Here is a 21365-nt window from a genome sequence, read left to right as displayed (position 1 = left end):
TTTAATTAGAGATTAAATATTACTGTAAAGTTTTTCCACTTCCTGAGACTCATGGTGATGCAACTTTACTTCTGTCTTCAAAAATAGCTAACAATCTGTTCTGATGAGGATATCAGCCATCTCGTCAAAAATGTATTCACAATTAAAGAGCCGCACGTGGTGTGGACTCTGTAATTATACTCAGAATTTCAAACATCTGCTTCTGCCCACCAAATCAACTAAGTGTATATTTCCTGACTGTAGAAATACAACCTCTAAATAGGACCACTTATTAATTATTTATTGGTACGCCTGTAGTAGCTCAGAGCCACAGTATTGGCCCACAGTCTGTGCAAGGTACTCTGCAAATACAGAACAAAAAGATAATTCTTGCCCCAAATATATAGTAAGTCACGGTATACATTCTCTCTATTAATATGGTTAAAAATGCTGACTCTCATCTCTTAAGTATAAGTCCCTACACTAAAAGGTAATATAATTATTTGTTGACTTCAACAATGATCTCAGCACAGTAAAATACACAAAATGAGGTGAGTCTTTACCCTGAAGAACTAATAGTTCAAGATCAGTTTTCACGCTATCCACCAAGTGTAACAGTGATAAAGGATCAGAATTCTCATACAAGTTTAAATGTCAGCGTTACAAGAGAATATTATGTGCATTTTACATGAGAGGCACTAACCAGTGGAGTAACCAATGTTTTTGAAGAACTATAAACAGACCTGTTATTTGCTTTGAAGTGAACACTCTCAACCCTTACTTGTGTGGGCTGGAATGCTGCAGTATTCACCAAAGCAAATTTTGACATCAGGGTGAAGAATGTTCCACAGTTTCCTCATCACTGATGTGACTGGACAATCTTCTCCTGGCTTTTCTAGGAGACCAACCTGGGCTGATGAGAGAATCTTCACTGGGCCCTGGGGGGAGCTGGCTCCAGGCCCCCCAGAAGGAGCGAGACCTTGGGCAGAAGGGGCAGAGTTGGGGGGTACCTTCCCCAGCCAGTCCTTCAGTGCTACCAGGGCCGCAGGGCACGTGCCACTGCTGGGGACTCCAGCCATGATTTAAAGGGTCCATGGCTCTGATTGCTCCCATGGCCAAGGTAGCCGTGGCAGTTGCCAGGAGCCCAGACCCTTTTAAATCATTGTGTCTAGGGCAGCTGCTCCCTTTCCACCCCCTCCCCCCCCATCCGTGACCCTAAGCTCAACTAGACCTTTCAACACAGCGGTAAGCTTGGAGGAGCACCAACACGCATCCCTGAAGTACACTCCCTCTGTCACTCCCAGTTCTCTGCTGATGGGGGAGTACCCTTCATCAGTCTGTCCAAGGTGATGCATACCCCCTCCTCGCATCCACCCAGCTCTGCTGGCCAGTGCGAGTGCGTGTACATAGGGGAGGGAACTGAGAGTGAGAGGAAGACTCATGACTGACTACATCTTGTGCTCAGTTGCTTACTTTTGGGTGACCAGTCCCTGTTCCTCACTCCTAGCTAAAACAAACTCCACATACGTGCTGTAAGGCCATATCAATGTTGCCCTGTGTGGCCATGTAGAACCTGGGCACAATTTAGCACTGTGTAGCACACACCTTTATGAAATATGTTTGTTTGTGTAATCATAGATTAGTAAATTTAAAGCACCTTCTCATTACATATTCAACATCACTGTCTCTAGTATGACATTTTTAACAAGAGGCGCTATGTCTGTATTAGCGAAAAAGATCATTCAGGTTTGCATCACTGTTGCATTTTGTGCTGAATAAGATTCTCAAGGAGGATGCCATTTGACGCTAAATGTGATCATTTCACTTCTCTTGGGAGGATCACTGGGAAGGGACTGATTCACCAAACTCATTTCATTCATCACATCAGTAATAAACTACTGATATCAAATTTAGATAACGAGCACCATTATGAAAAACATTCAAACAGATAAGCACTGCCAATAAAGCAAATCTCAAGCAAGAACTTTATCCGAAAGTTAAATTCCATGAAAAGAGTGGTCATTAAATTCATTAAATAATGGAGTAAATAAAGAAGATTAAGGGGCAAAATATTAACAAATAAACAGAGAGGAAGAGAAGGATTGTTGTCACCAGCACAGAAATCAAAACACCATGCAAAATAATCCACCTACATTAAGGAAAGATGATCTGGTTAACAAGCAGCCACATTATAATCTATATGGCTTGTAATGCTAGGGATCTGAGTAATAACACAAAACTAGAAATGGGCAGATGACAAATAAAAAAAAAAAAAGAGAGAGAGAGAAGTTGTAATCCTTCTAACTGCAGAATAGTTTGTTCTGATCTAGATACCAGGGAATGCCTCATGCCTGTTATATGACTTTTTCATATAATGCCTTGCACAATTATATAAATAATAAATGGTAAAAATAACTTGAGCCATTTTTTATTTCTATAATGTGATTCTCATCAACTAGGCTCACCGACATGGGGAGCAAAGGGAAGCAGTTGTCCCAGGGCCTGGCAATTCAAAAGGGCCTGGGCTCCTGGCTGCTGCCACCGCTGTTCCTGTGGTAGCAGTGGCAGTGATGGCTGGAAACCCCAAACCATTTAAATTGCCCTATAGTCCCGTTCAGTGTGCTCTGAGCAGTGCTGAAGGCTGCAGGGGCTGGCGTGGTGCACTCCGGGCCTCACCAAGGGCTGGCTGCCCCTGATGGCAGCAATGAGCCAGTCCCGCCCAACCTTGCCCAGTGGCCCGGCCAATCTGTCGGTCTCCCTGTCATCAGCAAAAATATCCTAGCATATTCACAACCCTTGAAACTTTATTATGACTTGCAGTAGCTCCAATATGAAATCCTTTGAGAGCAATTGCTAGCTGGTCCATGTTATAACTGTGTGCAGATAGGGGCAGATAAAGAATCAGGAAACAAGGAATCTCTCTCAAATGGCCTCCTTCTTTAGGCATCTCCAGAGAATCAGGCACCAAATCCCTTCAAAGGTTTCTAGAAGAGGCAGTTACAAAAGAGAAACCTCTCTGCAGTGAGTAGCTGTGTTCAGTGGGTTGAATTTACATGTCCACTAGGATTTAAACAACTCTTTGCTTTATCCTTGATGTTTGGCTGATGTGCAGTGAGCTTCTGCAAAGAGCATAGAAAATAGCTTAGGTGTGGGTTTGTTCCCAGAAGAAAAAAAATATTTTCCCCTTGGCAGATTAAAGATAATCTGCTATGGATTTCGCAGTCAGAAAGCTGTGATAGCTCTCAATGCAAAGACTCAGAACCTAAGTCAGATTGACCAGGATTGTGAGGAAGTGATCCACTGCTGCAGAGGTCAAGGGCAGCATTCACATGTGGTTGTGTTCTCACCAATGGCTGCCTTTTTGTGCATAATATTTTCTGTACACTATCACCTGTGCATGTGCCTGTCCTGTTTTGCTTGATCTGAATACTCAAATGGGAGTTTATGCACATGAATCACATAATTTGCCTCCATAAGGAATAGTGTACAAGACTGCACATTCAAGTCTGCACACGTAATCGGGGGTCACTTTTTGAAATGCAGGGCTTCGAGCAGAGTGTCTGGGCAGAACCCCAAATCAGAAATGAGGCACCATGATGAGAAAAATGATCTCTCTCGCTTTATATTATCTGTTGGGCAAGCCCCACCCTTACACTCTGATTCTCCACCTGTGTGTTTCAAATGATTGCAGAACCACCTATTTGTTTTGGGCATCTTTTTACCAAAAAAGTTTAAAAAATACAGATATAAAGCCTGTTAAAAATTACCTTTGATGGCAGCTAAATATCCTCGTAGCTCTCTCTGGAGCCTGGAACCTTCCGCCTGAAAAAAAGAAAGACATGAAATTGGAGGTTGGACATACAGACTGTAGCTGAGAAAGATGGAATAAGCATTTTCCTCATGGTGCCATGTGCCTTAAAATATGTACATACAACAGTCATTTAAAATAGCCACAAATGCCGCTATATCTGAATTAGCAATAAAAGAACAATTTCAGACAATATCCATCAGATAATGCCTCATTATGACTCATTTGAAACATCATATATACCCACTTTGTGTTATTGTGTACATGTGCAAACACATACACAGAGAGGTGGGCTCGTGTAAATCCTATGCACCACTAAAATTATAATTTGAGATTTTATCTGGGGCACAGCCCTTCTGCCGGCCCTCCACACAAAGGAGAATTTCAGTTAGTAAGAGAGGCTTGTCTTTCAAAGCCAAGGTCTGATTGACATGTATGATACCCTGCCTTTTTCTAACAATGAAGAATATCTAATTAATTAAATTATATCTGCTACTCAAGCGAATGAAATTACCAATTTATACCAGCCAAAGATCTAGCCACAATTGTAAGTCTCATAATACTTTGCAAAAGGATTTCAGAAATAATTTAGAAGTTTTTTATTGGCTATTGTAAAAAATAAAAAGTAATTTTATCTAAGGTTTTCTCAATCCTTATTGCACTATTAGCAATTTTTCAGAAAATTGATGTCATAATGGTAATAAATAACTACAGAAATTTTACTGGAAAACTTATATTGTTCCAAAAAGATAAAGCCATCTTAAGCAATAGTATCCTATAGTCTGTTCAGAAATCTTAACTGTTTCCTATGCAAGTACATCAAAGAGACCTTTATCTATGATCAATATCCATTGAGAATTCCAAAGATCATATGGTAAGAATATTGATTGGTGTACCGTAGCTATGATTGTAACACAGTTAATGTGTCACACCTCAGAAGAGTATTAACAAAGAAAAACAATGTCATATTTTAACGCCTTTAAACATACTTTAGATTAAAAAACCTGTTCTTTAGGATACTTTTAATATTCTGCAGCATTAGGAAAATCTTAGATGTTTATAAACTGCTTCGTATCCTTAAAGAAGCTATTGTTTAAGAGTATCAGCTTGCTGTCATATTTTCTCCCGTAGATCTGAGTTCTGCCTGTTGAAGCATCAGTTGTATGCTTTGAGCTTTAATCAGGTTTTTAATATGAAACTTAGCTCCCAAAAGAGGTGTCTATCTTTACTCTCTGTGGGATGGACCCTCAGCTGATGTACACTGAAGTCGGTGGAGCAATGACAAGGATCCACCCTTAGGTATCTAACGTGTTCAGAGAAGAGGCTCAAAAATGGCTGAGAAGTGTCTTCTGTGATTTTGTCAGATTAAATACACAGTTCAAACGGTTTAATGCAAATTATCTTCACTAAAAAAGGTAATAGACTTCAGAACGTGCATTTATTTATTCCTTTTCTGTTGAAATGAGCGTACTGTTGGACTGGGAGCCATGTAAATTAAAGAGCTTCAGGGGGTAGCCGAGTTTTGCTTTGGAGCACTATGGGTGACTTAAGGAGCACAACTTTCCATACTACCTGTAGACAAACAGATGGGAAAGTTTTCACAAAATCAAGGAGGAAGGGGAGCTATGGGCTGTCCTACTTACCCAAGGCAAGGAAAGGAGAAGAGTTTGTCCTCTGCTTTTCAGCAGAGATAGAGAAGCTACATGATCACACTTATTTCACCCCACCACCAAGTCCCAACCCAGTTCTGGAAGGACTTGCTGTCCAGTGAGAGGATAATTCTGTTCCCATTCATGGTTTACTTTGCTGACACTGTTAGAATGGGTTCTGGTCCAATTGTGATGATGGGATTTTGGGTGTAGACACACATCGGCTACGTCTACACTGGCCCCTTTTCCGGAAGGGGCATGTAAATTTCACGAGTCGTCGTAGGGAAATCCGCGGGGGATTTAAATATCCCCCGCGGCATTTAAATAAAAATGTCCGCCGCTTTTTTCCGGCTTTTAAAAAAGCCGGAAAAGAGCGTCTAGACTGGCCCCTACTTTGAAGTAGGAATAAGAGCCTCCGGAAAAGGGCACTTTTTCCGGAGGATCGGGGCCAGTCTAGACGCTCTTTTCCGGCTTTTTTAAAAGCCGGAAAAAAGCGGCGGACATTTTTATTTAAATGCCGCGGGGGATATTTAAATCCCCCGCGGATTTCCCTACGACGACTCGTGAAATTTACATGCCCCTTCCGGAAAAGGGGCCAGTGTAGACGTAGCCATCTAGTATGAACTACATGAAATCTACCTCCCTGTGGATGGTGAGATGATAAAGGCTTTGGATCATTAATTAATTTGATGGATTGACGCTCTCAAAACTGGAAGGTTCCATAGGCCAGTACCAATCCTCTGAACTATACACTCCCACTTTAAGTACAATGTCTATGTATTGTTCAGAGATAAACTACAGAATTATATATGAGGTGCCACTCCTGTTGTGCAATAACAAGTATGCGTGGAATAACAAGTACGCAACAAAAGGCGCTGTAATGACACGTTATTCAATAAATTGTTTCCAGTTCCAATTCCACATCCTAACTGAGGGTAATGTCACAAAAACTGTTATACTTTATGGTCAATTGGTAAATGTTGAGTTGCCCGTAAAAAATGAACATAGAGACATATTTTAAAAGGGGTAATATTTAATCACATCATCTGTTAGCACTATCCTTTTGTATGAATGGTTGTAACTTACAATGCTGAGCTCTCTCAATCTATGCTATTTATAGGGTTCAAGTCACTAAAGCATCTAAACAACACAGAACTCCACCAGCAAATACTGTATGACACATAGCAATAGAAGGCCTAAGGGCCCATTCCAGATTTCATTAACATTAATAGCAAAAGTCCTGCTGACTACGTCTACACTGTAGCCTTCTTCCCCAAAAGCTTATGCAAATGAAGTATGGAGTGGAATGTCACCGCACTTCATTTGCATAATTAATTAGCAGCTGTTTTTCCACAACGGGCTTTTGCGCAGAAAGGAGCTATGTAGAAGGCTTCTATTTGAGGAAACCCCCCCCCCTTGTACAAGAGCCATTCTTCCCCATTTTTTCAGGCAAAAGCCTCTTGCGCAAAAACGGCTGCTAATTCATTATGCAAATGAAGCGTGGCAATATTGCACTCCACACTTCATTTGCATAAGCTTTTCCAGAAGAAGGCTAACATGTAGATGTGGCCATAGAGTTTAATGGTACCAGAATTAGGCCTCACTAGACAAAAAAGGCAAACTTCCTTCAGACATCTTCTGCCCTGCCAATTTTACAATGTAACAGTTAATGAAGATTTACATAAGTTGATCAGCTAACAAGCTGTTTCTCCATGCAGTGAAATCAATGCACTCCTCTCTTGTCCCCAATATTCTGAAAGGATCCTGCATCCTCTGTCCTGTGGCAATAAAAACAAAGAGGAAAGCTTTGGCATATTGTTTTTCCATTTTGATTGCATCTCATTTCCCCCCCTCTATTCTTTAAATCAGGGGTAGGAACCTAAGGCCCAGGGGCTGCATCCAGCCCCCCAGCTTGACTGGATCCAGCCCCCAAAGCACAGGGTTCCCCCAGAGCTTTGGACAGCCTGCGTTGGCATTCTAGCTCCTGCCACCTCCTGTGCAGCTGAAGCACACAAAATCTACTAGCCTGAGCCCCACCAGGCTTTGGTCGGTGAGGAAAATGTGGAGAGTGTCTTTGTACTTCTCAGTCAGGGACCACATCAGTGAGGGGTTTTTTTGGGGGGAGAGGGTTTTTGCTTGTTATTTGTGTCCAACCCCCGACTGATTTTTCTGCAAGTCAACAGCCCTTGACCCAAAAAAGGTTCCCCATCCCTGCTTCAAATGCTTCCATAAAGACTTGTCTTACAATTGTAAAGGGTTTTCTTTTCTCTTCTTCCAGATTATGCTCATAGTGCTAAAAGTACTGGACCACTGGAACACCTCACATTAAACATGAAACAATAATTTTTACCGTGCATTTAATGAGGAAATCTAATGATAGAAAATACAACTATAGCGAAATAAAAAATATCCATTACATCTTACTGCTGTAATGAATGTGGTATGCCAGATATACACAGAGGATTCCCCTTCCTTTCAGAGCCATCACATTAAACCTAACATTTAATGAAGGTGCAAACAGCTCTTTGTGTACATTCCTGTTATTGCCTTTGATTCTTATCTGCTTTGTTTTAGCTACCCAATCTTCAGGTGCTTACTGATTCCCAGTTCTGCCTTCCTGTTTTTCCCTTTGATATTTTCATACCCTCTGCTCCTTGTTTCTCTCCCCTCCCTTTTTCCCTATTTATTTCGGGTCTGCACATCCTAAACTCAAAACTCTGGTCATCTGAAGAAGTGGGCTGTGCACACGAAAGCTCATGATTCCATCGACATGTTTTCTTAGTCTATAAAGTGCTACCAGACCACTTGTTATTTTTTAAGTTTATCCTGTACAGACTAACTCGGCTACCCCCTGAAGCATTAAGAACATAAGAACGGCCATACTGGTTCAGACCAAAGGTCCATCTAGCCCAGTAGCCTGTCTGCCGACAATGGCCTGCACCAGATGCCCAGAGAGGGTGGACCGAAGACAATGATCAAGAGATTTGTCTCCTGCCATTCTTCTCTAGCCTCTGTCAAACAGAGGCCAGGGACACCATTTATCTCCCCTGGCTAATAGCCTTTTATGGACCTAACCTCCATGAAATTATCTAGCTTCTCTTTAAACTCTGTTATAGTCCTAGCCCTCACAGCCTCCTCTGGCAAGGAGTTCCACAGGTTGTCTACATGCTGTGTGAAGAAGAACTTTCTTTTATTAGTTTTAAACCTGCTACCCATTAATTTCATTTGGTGTCCTCTAGTTCTTCTATTACGGGAACTAATAAATAACTTTTTTTTATCCGCCCTCTCCACACCACTAATGATTTTATATACATCTATCATATCCCCCTTCAGTATCCTCTTTTCTAAACTGAAAAGTCCCAGTTGCTTTAACCTCTCTTCATATGGGACCTGTTCCAAACCCCTAATCATTTTAGTTGCCCTTTTCTGAACCCTTCCCAAGGCCAAAATATCTTTTTTGAGGTGAGGAGACCACATCTGTACACAGTATTCCAGATGTGGGTGTACCATAGTTTTATACAGGGGCAGTAAGATATTGTGTCTTATTTTCTATCCCTTTCTTAATAACGCCTAGCATCCTATTTGCCTTTTTGACCGCCGCTGCACACTGTGTGGAAGTTTTCAGAGAACTATCCTCGATAACTCCAAGATCTCTTTCCTGATTTGTGGTAGCCAAATTAGCCCCCATCATACTGTACCTATAGTTGGGGTTATTTTTCCCGATGTGCATTACTTTACACTTATCCACATTAAATTTCATTTGCCATTTTGTGGCCCAATCACTCAGTTAGGTGAGATCTTTTTGGAGTCCCTCACAGTCTGCTTCTGTCTTGATTATCCTAAACAGTTTGGTATCATCCGCAAACTTTACCACCTCACTGCTTACTCCTTTCTCCAGATCATTTATGAATAAGTTGAAAAGGATTGGTCCCAGGACTGACCCTTGGGGGACACCACTAGTTACCCCTCTCCATTCTGAAAATTTACCATTTATTCCTACCCGTTGTTTCCTGTCTTTTAACCAGTTCTCAATCCAAGAAAGGACTTTCCCTCTTATCCCATGGCAATGTATTGTAATTTACACAAGAGCCTTTGGTGAGGAATCTTGTCAAAGGCTTTCTGAAAATCTAAGTATACTATATCTACTGGATCCCCCTTGTCTGCATGTTTTTTAACCCCTTCAAAGAACTCTAATAGATTAGTAAGATATGATTTCCCTTTACAGAAACCATGTTGACTTTTGTCCGACAAATTATGTTCCTCTACGTGCCTCACAATTTTATTCAAAGCATCTGTTAGCTCTGAAATCATTATTGCCTGAATTTGCATTAAGACAATCAGTCTCGCCACTTTGTTAATTGAGATGTAGCTTCATAAAGAAACTCTTTGCAATGTACTAGTCTGCTGCTATTCTCATCTATAAAGAATTAAACTAAAAAAATTATTCTCACATGCTAGTACCTACTTTATCATCACAATAAAAACATAACAGAAAAAAGAACGGTTTTATAATATATAAAAAGGGAAAAATAATTTTAAAAAAGGAGAGCAGAATCCTCATAATCCAGGTGCTTGATTCGATAAGGCTCCATGGTGTCAAAACTGATACCCTCAGGCTACACAGTGTCAAAGTTAATATATATATATATTCACAATATATTTACAGTCAATCTCATTAGATTGCACATAATCATGTTGTGAGATGATCCACATCCAAAACAAAACCATTTGACCCTATCCTTACTAAAAAACAATGCAAAACTCTACTGTGATGTCCAAAACGGTAACTTACAATGGTATTTTGGACAATTATTGTATAAAAATCCTTGGCCTTGTCATCTCATCATCCTCTTTTTCCTCTTTTTATTTACCAACTCTGGCACCCTAATTCAAATACATCAATATTCTGAGGTCTACAAAGGATTTTATGCCTCAGGACAGGGGTCATACACAGGCAAAAACTTGAGGGGGACCAGGAAAATCCTTGCACTGTTAGGAGCCACTAATCCACCATAGTTATGGGACTCCATGGCTACGCCTACACTGCAGCGCTATTTCGGGATACCACTGGGATACCTTCCGCGTCTTTTGAGCACCCTGTTATTTCAAAATATAATGGGCTCACTATTCCAATGTCCCTGTAAACTTCACTCCACAAGGAGTATGGAACATTTTGGAATAGTGATTTATTTTGAAATAAGTGACAAATTTCAAAATAAACTATTCTGAAATTAACTCAAAATAAGCTAATCAATTTGCATAGCTCAAATTACATCGTTTATTTTGAGCTACAGGTACAATGTAGATGCACCTAAAGATCCCTTAACCAGTATTGAGCCTTTTAATGAAAAATATGGTAGAGTAGGTAGGAATATTTTGACTCACAGATTAAAATACTAAAGCAGATTCAAACATTAAGGGCCAAATCCAGTCACATGAAGGATAAAGTTGGCTGTAAGACTTTGGAAGCTTTTCTAGATGTGGAGAAAGGACATTAGAAATGGAACTGCAACTGCAATGTTTTGCCATCAGAGGCATTAGAAATACTTTTTTAATTTTTCCATTAAGAATGTGAAAGTCTCCCCTTATGAATTTAGGAAAATTCCTTAATATGAGTTTATGGAACTGTTTTAAAGCATCCTTGGTTAGCATTTTCTCTGAACAAGAGAGATGGGGACATGGTTTTCTTAAATCATATCATATGCAACACATAGTTACAATTCAGTTTATGCTGTGAAGCTGAAAATATCACATACTTGATATTTGACAAAATAAATCACATGAACTTGATAAGAGTCAAGATCACTGTATACCACCTGACTGCCACAGGGTGCAGATTTGGTGTTAAATTGTGAGACAGAGTTACAAAACAGTTTATCATTTATGCCACTGCAAGCCTAAATGAAAGTTGTCATTTTATAACTAAATATGTCTGGCACAATAGTTCAAATTAAATCAGTACCTTTATCAGTCAACTTTATTGAAATGTACAGTTATTAGTCTCTATTGCAAAAAATCTAGGCTGTCATCAAGAGCCCTAATTTGCATGCATTTTAAGATGGGGATTGACATCCTATAGAGACATCAGAAGTGTTAATTTAAAGAACTGTTAGCACTAGGGCAGAAGTGAGCAAGATACAGCCCGGATTCTGGATTAGGTCCGCCAAGACTTTTAATTGACCTGTGACCCACTCTGCTGGGACCCCTGGGCATGGAGGAGCTCTGTGCCACTTAAAGTGGCTGGTTGCTCCATGTGGCTCTCTACACCACGAGCTGGAGGAGTGTGAGGGGAAGGCTTCACACGCTACCCTTGCCCCCAGCACAATCTCTCAGCTCCTTTTGACTGGTGTGTCGCTGTGCCATGCACTGGGGTGGATGGGTGGAGGCTTTGCATGCTGCCCCCATCCCCAGCACAATGTCTCAGTTCCTGTTGGCCAGAACCGTACAAACTCTAAACTTCCATACCTGCATTTCCAGTTTTTAACATTACTGCCCAGACTCCTTGCACTCACATATAAGCAATTCGGTTGTTCCTCTTAGACATCACCAAGCTTCCTAGCTGGATCAGTCCTTTGCATTTTGCTCTGAAGACACTGAGGTAATGGGAATCCTGATCTTTGCTGGAAGTGAGTTGCAGATTCATAGCCAGTCACCAAGAAGCCTCTGTCTCCTGCACATGAGTGTCACTCTCAACAGTAACAACTCCATTGTTCCAGTGATAAGTAGCTGTCATGGGAGGTAGACCCCAGGGTTACCAACATCCTGATTGCAGAAAACCAAACACCTTTGTCTTGCCCCTTCTCTGAGGCTCCACCCCTTCTCTGAGGTCTTGCCTCCATTCACTCCATCATTCCTCTCTCCATTGTTCACTCTTCCCCCCCCCCCACACACACACTCATTTTCATCAGGCTGGGGCAGGAATCTGGGGTACAGGAAGTGGCGGGGTCTCCGGCTGCAGCTGTGAGGATGAGGGGCATGGGATAAGGGAAGGGGCTCAGGGCTGGGACAGGGAGGTGAGGTATAGGAGGAGGCTTTGTCATGGGGAGTGAGGCTGAAGGGTTTGGAGTGTGGGAGTGGGCCCCAGGCTGGGGCAGGAAATTCAGTGCAGAAGGGGTGCAGGCTCCATGAGGTGCTTCTCTCAGGTAGCTCCCAGAAGCAACAAAATGTCCCTGAAGCTCCTATGCACAGGGGCCACCAAGCAGCGCTGCACATTCCACAGGAGTGCATCCACTGCTTTTGCTCTGATGACCATTTTAGCCATAGGGGTTTTTTGTGCAAGAAAATCATGTTGCCGGTCTACACTGCCTTCTTGTGGAAGAGCTCTTGCGCAAGAGGGCTTATTCCTCATGGGGAGAGGAATAACTCTTCCAGAAGAAACCCTGTTTTCCGATGCTTTACTGAAAATTTACTTGCGCAAGAACACGCGTGCAGTGTAGACACTGCAAATTTTTTGCACAAGAACACCTGTTCTTGCACAAAGCACCTACAATGTAGACGTAGCCCCTCAATAGAAGATGAGCTCATAATAGTGCTCAGTTCTTCCCTCAATACCTTCTCTCCCCCAAAAGTACCTCAGACTGTCCAGTCTTGATTTTTATTTAAAAAAATCTACTTGTGAAGCCTAATATTAAAGATATGTAGTATTCACATAACTTGTACTTCCCTTATCCAACAGATCCTACTAATCAAAAATCTCATAAGATGCTTATTTCTTCAGTAGATATGAATGGAAAAGTGTGCTTTACACTGTCACAGTCTGCGATAACAAGAAGTGGCAAATGCAGACATCTAGAGGACAGGATGAATCGATACAGAGAGTGCCTTTGTTCAAACATGTGTCTGGGATAATTAACCAAAATAAAAAAAAATTCCCTTGACAATGTAAAAAAGGCACAAATGCGCTAGGGTTTCCTTGATTCATCCTGAGCAAGAAAAACCCTAAGATAGAAATGAATCACATAAATCAAGTTTTTTCACATCTTACTTCTACTGCATACTATGTTCTGTTCCATCCAGGACATTCTACTTGTGGTATTTTTGGCCTTTAACTTCTATATCTCTTCTTGTTTTTCAGTCAAGAAAACTAGAGGTCTGACCCTGCATTATTTATATATCTCAAGCTTAAACTGGAATCAAAGGAAATTGTGTGTGCTAAGAATGCAAGATCAGACCCTAAAGTATGTTCCTGAATAAAATCTACACCTACATACAATAATACATAGATCTATATTTTCTGTAACTGTATTTTGCCTCTGTCTGTATCTGTACCTATACAGGCAGTCCCCGAGTTACGCGGATCCGACTTACGTCGGATCCGCACTTACGAACGGGGCCCTCTCCCTGGTCTCCAGCAGACCAGGGAGAGGAAGCAAAGCGGCGGAACACGCGGGCAGCGGGCAGCCCAGACGCGTCTGAGCTGTCCGCCGCCCGCGTGCTCCGCGGCTGTGCTCTGTTTTGCTCCCCGTCCCCCTGCCAGGGAGAGGAACCAGGGAGAGGAACCTGGCAGCGGGACGGGGAGCAAAGCAGAGCACAGCCGCGGAGCCCGAGGGCAGCAGGACAGCCACGGCGCGTCTGGGCTGTCCCGCTGTCCCCGTGCTCCGCGGCTTTGCTCCGGGCGCCTGCGGTAAAGCAGCTGGGGTGCTGCCGGTTGGTCCCGTAGCGCCGCTCTGGGCGCTACGGGACCAACCCGGCCGCACCCCAGCTGCTCTGCCCCAGGAGTCCTGATTCAGCCACTGCTGGTCAGTTTCAGTAGCGGCTGAATCAGGACGCCTGGGGCAGAGCAGCTTGGGTGCTGCTGGGTTGGTCCAGCGGCGGCGCTACTGGACCAACCCAGCAGCACCCCAGCTGCTCTGCCCCAGGCGTCCCCAAGTCAGCCGCTGCTGAAACTGACCAGTGGCTGACTACAGGAAGCCCCTGCCTGGGGCTTCCTGTAATCAGCTGCTGATCAGTTTCAGCAGCGGCTGACTTGGGGATGCCTGGGGTTCTTAAGTTGAATCTGTATGTAAGTCAGAACTGGCATCCAGATTCAGCCACTGTTGAAACTGATCAGTTTCAGCAGCGGCTGAATCTGGACGCCAGTTCCGACTTACATACAGATTCAACTTAAGAACAAACCTATAGTCCCTATCTTGTACGTAACCCGGGGACTGCCTGTATTCATTTATAATCTATAGCTAAATGCTGTGGGTTAGTGGGCTTGTTAACATTTGCTTTATTTTTGTTAATTAAGGAGTAACTTGCCCATTTCAGGAGTGTTAGCCGACGGTTAGGGCAGTGTGTGTGTGTATGTTTTTGAGAAAGGGTTTAACGTTTGTGTTTTTACTGCTAGGACCGGGCTTTTGTTGCAGAGGGTGGCCAGCAGGCCAACAGACGCCCCGTTATATAGGAAGAGCTTATTACACCTTAGATTTTAGCTGCTAGAACACAGGGGTTTTTTTTGCAGCGGGCAGCCTAGGAAAGGCTGAAAAGGTGCCCCAATGGATCTTGTCACCTGGGAGTGACACAGATCCAAATGCCCAAGCTCTTCCTATGTTTGTTTCTTTATGACCGGCTGAAGTTTTTTTAAATTGTGCTTGGTTTTATTACAGCAACTGAAGGAGTTAGGTTAAAGCTTAAACAGTTACAGGTTTATTAAGGAAGCTTATAAATTATATGGTTACAATGGCTATTGCTTTATTTTTAAAATGCTAGCAAATATATATATAGATTTTAAAAATGGTTACAGGAAAAATATAAAGATAGAAAATAGAAATAATGGTACCAAGTGACAGCTTAATTTTTAAAGAGCTTTAACACTATGTATATATATATACACTTAAGCAAAGGACCACATCCAGGTACAATTTTTACCCCTTTTTGTGCCTCTTGACTTCAGCGTGTCAGGCCAGGGCCGGTTTCTTAATTTCTAGGAAAGACGAATACGAGGTGGGCATTCCCTTGGAACCTCGGGAGATCAAACACCTAACCCGACCAGCAGATAGACGGTAGATTGACACTTAGTGAAAATGCGCTGCTGGACCCATCTATATACCCCTGGGGGCCTGTATCCTCTTTTTTATTTAAGATGCCGAATTGTACTGGTCCGTTTTGTGGCGCCAGTTTTTACAAGCAAGTTTCAAGTTAATTTACACTTGCAAGAGAGAGAACTAAATTGTGTGTATTAGACATTTTTTTTTTACTGGGCGAGAGATTCCTCCCCCCGCGGACGGCTGTGTGTTCGTATCAATATGGGTTTGAGTTAAGGACACTCCTTGGCAGCCTCTTGGTCAGCAATTGGCATATCTCTGTTTACAGCCATTCACAGTCACACAGCCTGGGCCTTCTGCTCTGTGTGCCCTGTATGCTCCAGGCAAGCAAAAATGGACGTTATAAGGCGGGTTCCTGTCTGGCTACAAGGAGGCAGTATTAAAACAAGGGGCTATTTTCCACATTCCATATCCCTCAGGGAAGATCTTCTGGACGGCATCCCCTCCATTTATCAAAGCCCAGAGTTTATGTCTAGTCTCTCCATAGGCAGACACTAGCGTTCCTGAAGTCACACACAACAATATGTTTAAATACTCAATGATAATTGGACTAAAGAAACATGGCAAGTTTTCATGTGTTAGGTAAAGCAATGAACACACTATCGTTAAAAGGGGCTGAGATATCACAGGTAAAAACATCCTAGAATTATCAAAATGCAATCTAAACTATTCTACTTTGATTAATTAAGCTTTCCATTTTAGATTTTGAAGGAGTAAACAACTAAAAAAACCCCCAAAACCTAATTGTCTAATGTGAATTGTTGAATTCATTAGTGAGCAGGTCAACTTTTCCAGAAAAAAGAAACCTATCAAAGTACAGATCCTTTCTGAGATCACACCTACTTGGAAACTATCGGGATTGATATGGGATTTAATTGTACATGAAGTCACCTGATAATCCCGGTGAAATGCACAAATGGTGTATATTTTTGAGTATTTATAGCTCATCACTCTGCCCATCATGATCGTGAATACGTTTTAGCACAAAAAGATTCCCAGTGGTGAGTAGGAATGCATTCCTGCTTCCTCCCTCATGACCTGCAGCATTTATTCCCACCATAAATTGGGTTTAATGGTCAGCAAGCATCTCAGCTGTGCCACAGGCTTACTCCACGGAAGAGGTCTGTTAACTCAACAGGCTCTGGCTGTAAAGTTCATGTGATACTTACTCAAATGCAGAGGACTTTCACTGATCACCAATATTGAGATGGGAGGAGAAGAAATTACTGACATGGACTGGATGTTCTTTGGGGGGGGGGGTGGGCTTTCTGCAGGGTATCCACTGTGAATCATGTTTGGCATCAACTCTGTTTGAGGAAAGAAGGCTCCCTGAAGCCTTAATATCTGTATTAACATAATATGGGAACCTACATGTGATCCTACACATGATCATATATTTTTTTTCACAAAATGCTAACTGTCAGGAGTTCTCTGGAGATTTATACTGAGATTTTCAAAAATATCAATGAGTGAAGCTTGGCTTCTAACTCACTCAGCTCTGAAAAATCTCAGACTTGTTTCTATCCCAAGCCTAAGCAAGGCCGTGACTGCCACAGGATGGAGTGTGGAATGGGCTCTACACTAATAATGATACATTACCGATTTAAGACATCCATAGGTGGGACACCCAGGAATTCCCATAGGAAAAAGACTGCTGGAGAATTTCAGTTCAGATGAATCCCAGGTGAGCTAGTACATGTTGGTGCCCTCTTTTGCCTTCATACCTTTTAGTCTCTGGCTGGTACTGAGAAAGGGACCACACGGATCTTTAGTTAGATACCAAGTAACGGTTTGTTACTGTTCATTCTCTTAATAAAAATTGTAGGTTAAGAACAGTATCCACATCTGGTTTAAAGCAATGTAGCTCCATTGCCTTTACAACAGGTGAGGATCTGGTCCTAATACTTAAACCAAATGACTTGTTTATTGAGTGCACTTTCTTACCACAAGGTGGCAGCAACAACAAATGGTACCGTAAATCATGTCTTCCTTCATAGATCATGTTCTCTAGACCTTTAAATCATTCTTCTTGATCTTCTCTGCACCCTCTCCAATTTCTCCATATCTTTCTTGAAATGTGGTACCCAGAACTGGACACAATACTCCAACTGAGGCCTAATCAGCATAGAGTAGAATGAAAGAATGACTTCTCGTGTCTTGCTCACAATACTCCTGTTAATGCATCCCAGAATCAGGTTTGCTTTTTTTGCAACAGCGTCACACTGTTGACTCATATTTAGCTTGTGGTTCACTATAACCCCTAGATCCCTTTCTGCAGTACTCCTTCCTAGACAGTTGCTTCCCATTCTGTATGTGAGAAACTGATCGTTGCTTCATAAGTGGAGCACTTTGCATTTGTCCTTATTAAACTTCATTCTATTTACTTCAGACCATTTCTCCAGTTTGTCCAGATCATTTTGAATTATGAGCCTATCATCCAAAGCAGTTGCAACCTCTCCCAGCTTTGTATCGCCTGCAAACTTAATAAGCATACTCTCTGTGCTAAATTGTTGATGAAGATATTGAACAGAACTGGTCCCAAAACAGACTCCTGCGGAACCCCACTTGTTATGCCCTTCCAGCATTATTGTGAACCATTAATAACTACTCTCTGAGAACAATTATCCAGCCAGTTATGCACCTACCTTATAGTAGCCCCATCTAAGTTGTATGATTTTAGTTAGCTGGATTAGTTAATTATCATGGGTGTGTCCCTGTTTCTTGTTGTCCCATAACATTTATTTACAGACACCAGTCCTGGGTCTCAGTGTTCTATGCTGTTATTTAGCTCTAATTTGCCTCTAAATGTCTTCTAAGAGCTCACTAAACAGTGGGGCTACGTCTAGACTGGCATGATTTTCCACAAATGCTTTTAATGGAAAAGTTTTTCCGTTAAAAGCATTTGTGGAAAAGAGCGTCTAGGTTGGCATGGACGCTTTTGTGCAAAAGCACTTTTTGCGGAAAAGCATCCGTGCCAATCAAGACGCGGTTTTGCGCAAGAAAGCCCCGATCGCCATTTTCACCATCGGGGCTTTTTTGCACAAAACGGTTCTCAGCTGTCTACACTGTCCCTCTTGCACAAAAGCATTTGTGCAAGAGGGCTTTTTCCCGAATGGGAGAGTCATTATATTTGCGGAAGAACACTGACAATCTTACATTAGATTGTCAGCGTTCTTGCACAAATTCAAAGCGGCCCGTGTAGACAGCTGGCAAGTTTTTCCGCAAAAGCTCTGCTTTTGTGGAAAAATTTGCCAGTCTAGATGCAGCCTGGAAGTATTGATAATGCTGCTAGACAATATTGATCTCCCATGGTTCAGCAAATTCTCTGATTTAGCACTGGTCAGGTCTCACAGGTTCCGCATTGGAGATGTTCAACCTGTAATAACAAGTTACACTAGATGAAGATCTACATTCCTCCCCCATACACTTACCAGGCCCAAACAATAGACCAACAATGGAGCTTTCAAGGATTCCGTATTATGTATATCATGTGTGAACAGCAACAGCTCCATTCTGTCCCTCGTGTGCATAATGTGAATTCTGTAAAACAATCCACTAAATGAGCAAGTATTGAACAATGAAGGAAAACCTCTTTACTTTCTCATTTTATAAATCAGCACCCAGAATATTGGACATTTTACTTACTTTTCATCCTGGCAATATTTTACTGATTGCTGGTTATATAACAGAGAGTGGCTTTTTTTTATTTATATAGTGTAATGTAACTTCTGTGGTGGAAAACAAAGAGCAAATAGCTTTACATACTGATGGAGCAACTCAGCAATTAAAGATAAAGATGCACAGAAGACATTAAGCAGAATATTGATCTGTTATGAACTATAAAGCTGGCATTATTTGGATTAGAATACAGTTAGTGGCAAGGGAATTGCTGTTTAATTTCGCATAATACTAGTCAGCAAGCAATACATTATTTCCATGAGACTGGAATCAGAAAATAAAAATGAAGTGCAAGATACACTTGCTTCACTGAGGCCAGATCTACAGTAGACCAGGAAGGTCTACTTAAGGCAGTGGTCCCCAACACAGTGCCCACCAAGTGCGCCCGCCAAGTGCTCGGGGCTGACCTGGCCCCGGGCATGTAGTGCATGCATGGTGCCGGAGCTGGCCCGGGCGCATGGTAAGCGCCGGCCCTGGGAGCGCCGCAAATTGGCTGCTCGCGCCCCGGGCGTGCGGCACTTGGGGGGGGGCGCACCGGCCCCCGGCACGTGGCACTTGGGAGGCGCGCCGGCCCCGGGCGCGCGGTGCTTGGGGGAGGGGCGCCAGCCCCGGGCGTGCGGCATTTGGAGGGGGTGCCGGCCCCGGGCATGCAGCGCTTGCGGGGGGCCCCGCCCCTGAGCATGTGGCTATGGGGGGCCCCGCCCCCGAGCATGCGGCTATGAGGGGGGCCCACCCGCCCCCGAGCGTGCATGTGTCCCCGCCCTCTGGCGCCTGGCAGGCGAACGGCCACGCCCCCTGGCGCCCGGCAGCCTCTAAAGGTTGGGGACCACTGACTTAAGGTATGCAACTCCAGTTAGGTAGAACAGGTAGCTGGAGTCGGCTTACCTTAAGATGAGCTTAGTGCCATCCCCACTGTGGGAAACCCAAGGGAGTAAAGGCTCCCGTTGGCTTCCCTCACTCCTTGTGACTGCAAGGAATACAAATGCTGGCTGGAGCTGGCTTCAGAGTTTGAATTATGGGTCTAAACTAGACCCACTAATTTGAATGCCAGAACATCTATCTCTGGGTGCAGCGAGTGAAGACGTGCCTTAATTGAGCAGAGAAAATGTAGGCCCCAACTCCTTATTAGGGCAAACTTCCAGTGATAGTTTTTCCTGAAAGGGGAACATGCAGGATTTGACTATTTTTTTTAAAACCATTTTAGGTTTGATTCAAAGGCTACATATGTCCACAATTTATTTGTGCAGAAAGGAAGAAACAGAGATTCGGGAACTGCTATCTTTTGGTATACACAAACTGCATATGTTTTGTATGAGATCATTTACAGTTCATGAGTTCTATTTAATAGTGACAAGTTCCTTGTGAGACAGGCAGTTTCCTTATATGTAAATCAAATTAAAGTTAAGATACAAATATATTTTATGCATGATTTAAAATCAACATCTTGGTACTCCATGCTAAAGGACCCTAGATAGGTGTAGTATCTGACTTTCGACTCATAGGACCTAGGAACTATGTAAAGACAGCAAGTTCTGTGCCCGCAAAAAATGAACTGACTTCTGTTAGTCTGCAGAGATTCATTTGGCCCAGTCAACATCAGATTTGATAGGCCCAGAATGGCTTCTATTGAGAAGTACTCAACCAAGAGATGGATGGTAGTGGATGAACCTGAAAAAATTCTCTGAGATCCAAAATCAGATGAAGATTCCGCCATGAAAAACAATCACTTCAGAGTGTCTCCAGACAGATTTTCCAGTGGACTTTTTTGTTCGGCTACATCACTGGTTCATTAGGGTACCTAAGCATGTGACCAAAGTTAAGTACATAGTAGGGATGTAAGCAACTAGTCAACTATCCAATAAGAAAATGGTTATCGGATAGTTGACTAGTGATTCAACTAGTCACTTCCCACCCCATTGCTGACTATCAGAGATAGGCAGCGAGGGAGAGAGCAGGATCCAGTGTTGGGGGGAGCTGGCTTACAAGCCGGTTGCCCGCAACACCGTCTCCATGGGGAGAAGGGGCAGAGGCACAGTGGGGAACTGGCGGAAGCACCCTGGGAGCCTGGGGTGAGCTGGGGACCCCAGTCCCCTGCTGGCCCTGTGCTCCCTGCTTTCAAAATGTATAAGAGCCTCCCGGGGCTCTTGTACATTTCAAAAGCGAAGTGTCGCCAGGAGCACAGGGCCAGTGGGGGGACTCAGTCTAAAAAACAAAAACTTATTTCTC

At 42.8% G+C, this 21365-nt stretch overlaps 1 protein-coding gene across 3 annotated transcripts in view; it reads right to left on the bottom strand.

The window, feature by feature from the left end:
- The window catches only part of AMPH (amphiphysin), a 181794-nt gene that overhangs the window by 87108 nt on the left and 73321 nt on the right, over positions 1–21365 (bottom strand). For all 3 annotated transcript variants that reach the window (XM_089776541.1, XM_006124072.5, XM_006124073.5), the window contains exon 3: positions 3747–3801. In XM_089776541.1, the coding sequence (XP_089632667.1) occupies positions 3747–3801 (55 nt within the window). The remainder of the gene's footprint in view (positions 1–3746; positions 3802–21365) is intronic.

This window comes from Pelodiscus sinensis, chromosome 2 (genome assembly GCF_052426305.1).
Source record: "Pelodiscus sinensis isolate ZL-2025 chromosome 2, ASM5242630v1, whole genome shotgun sequence".
Lineage (NCBI taxonomy): Eukaryota > Metazoa > Chordata > Testudines > Trionychidae > Pelodiscus > Pelodiscus sinensis.
This window is presented reverse-complemented; position numbering and strand designations above follow the sequence as displayed.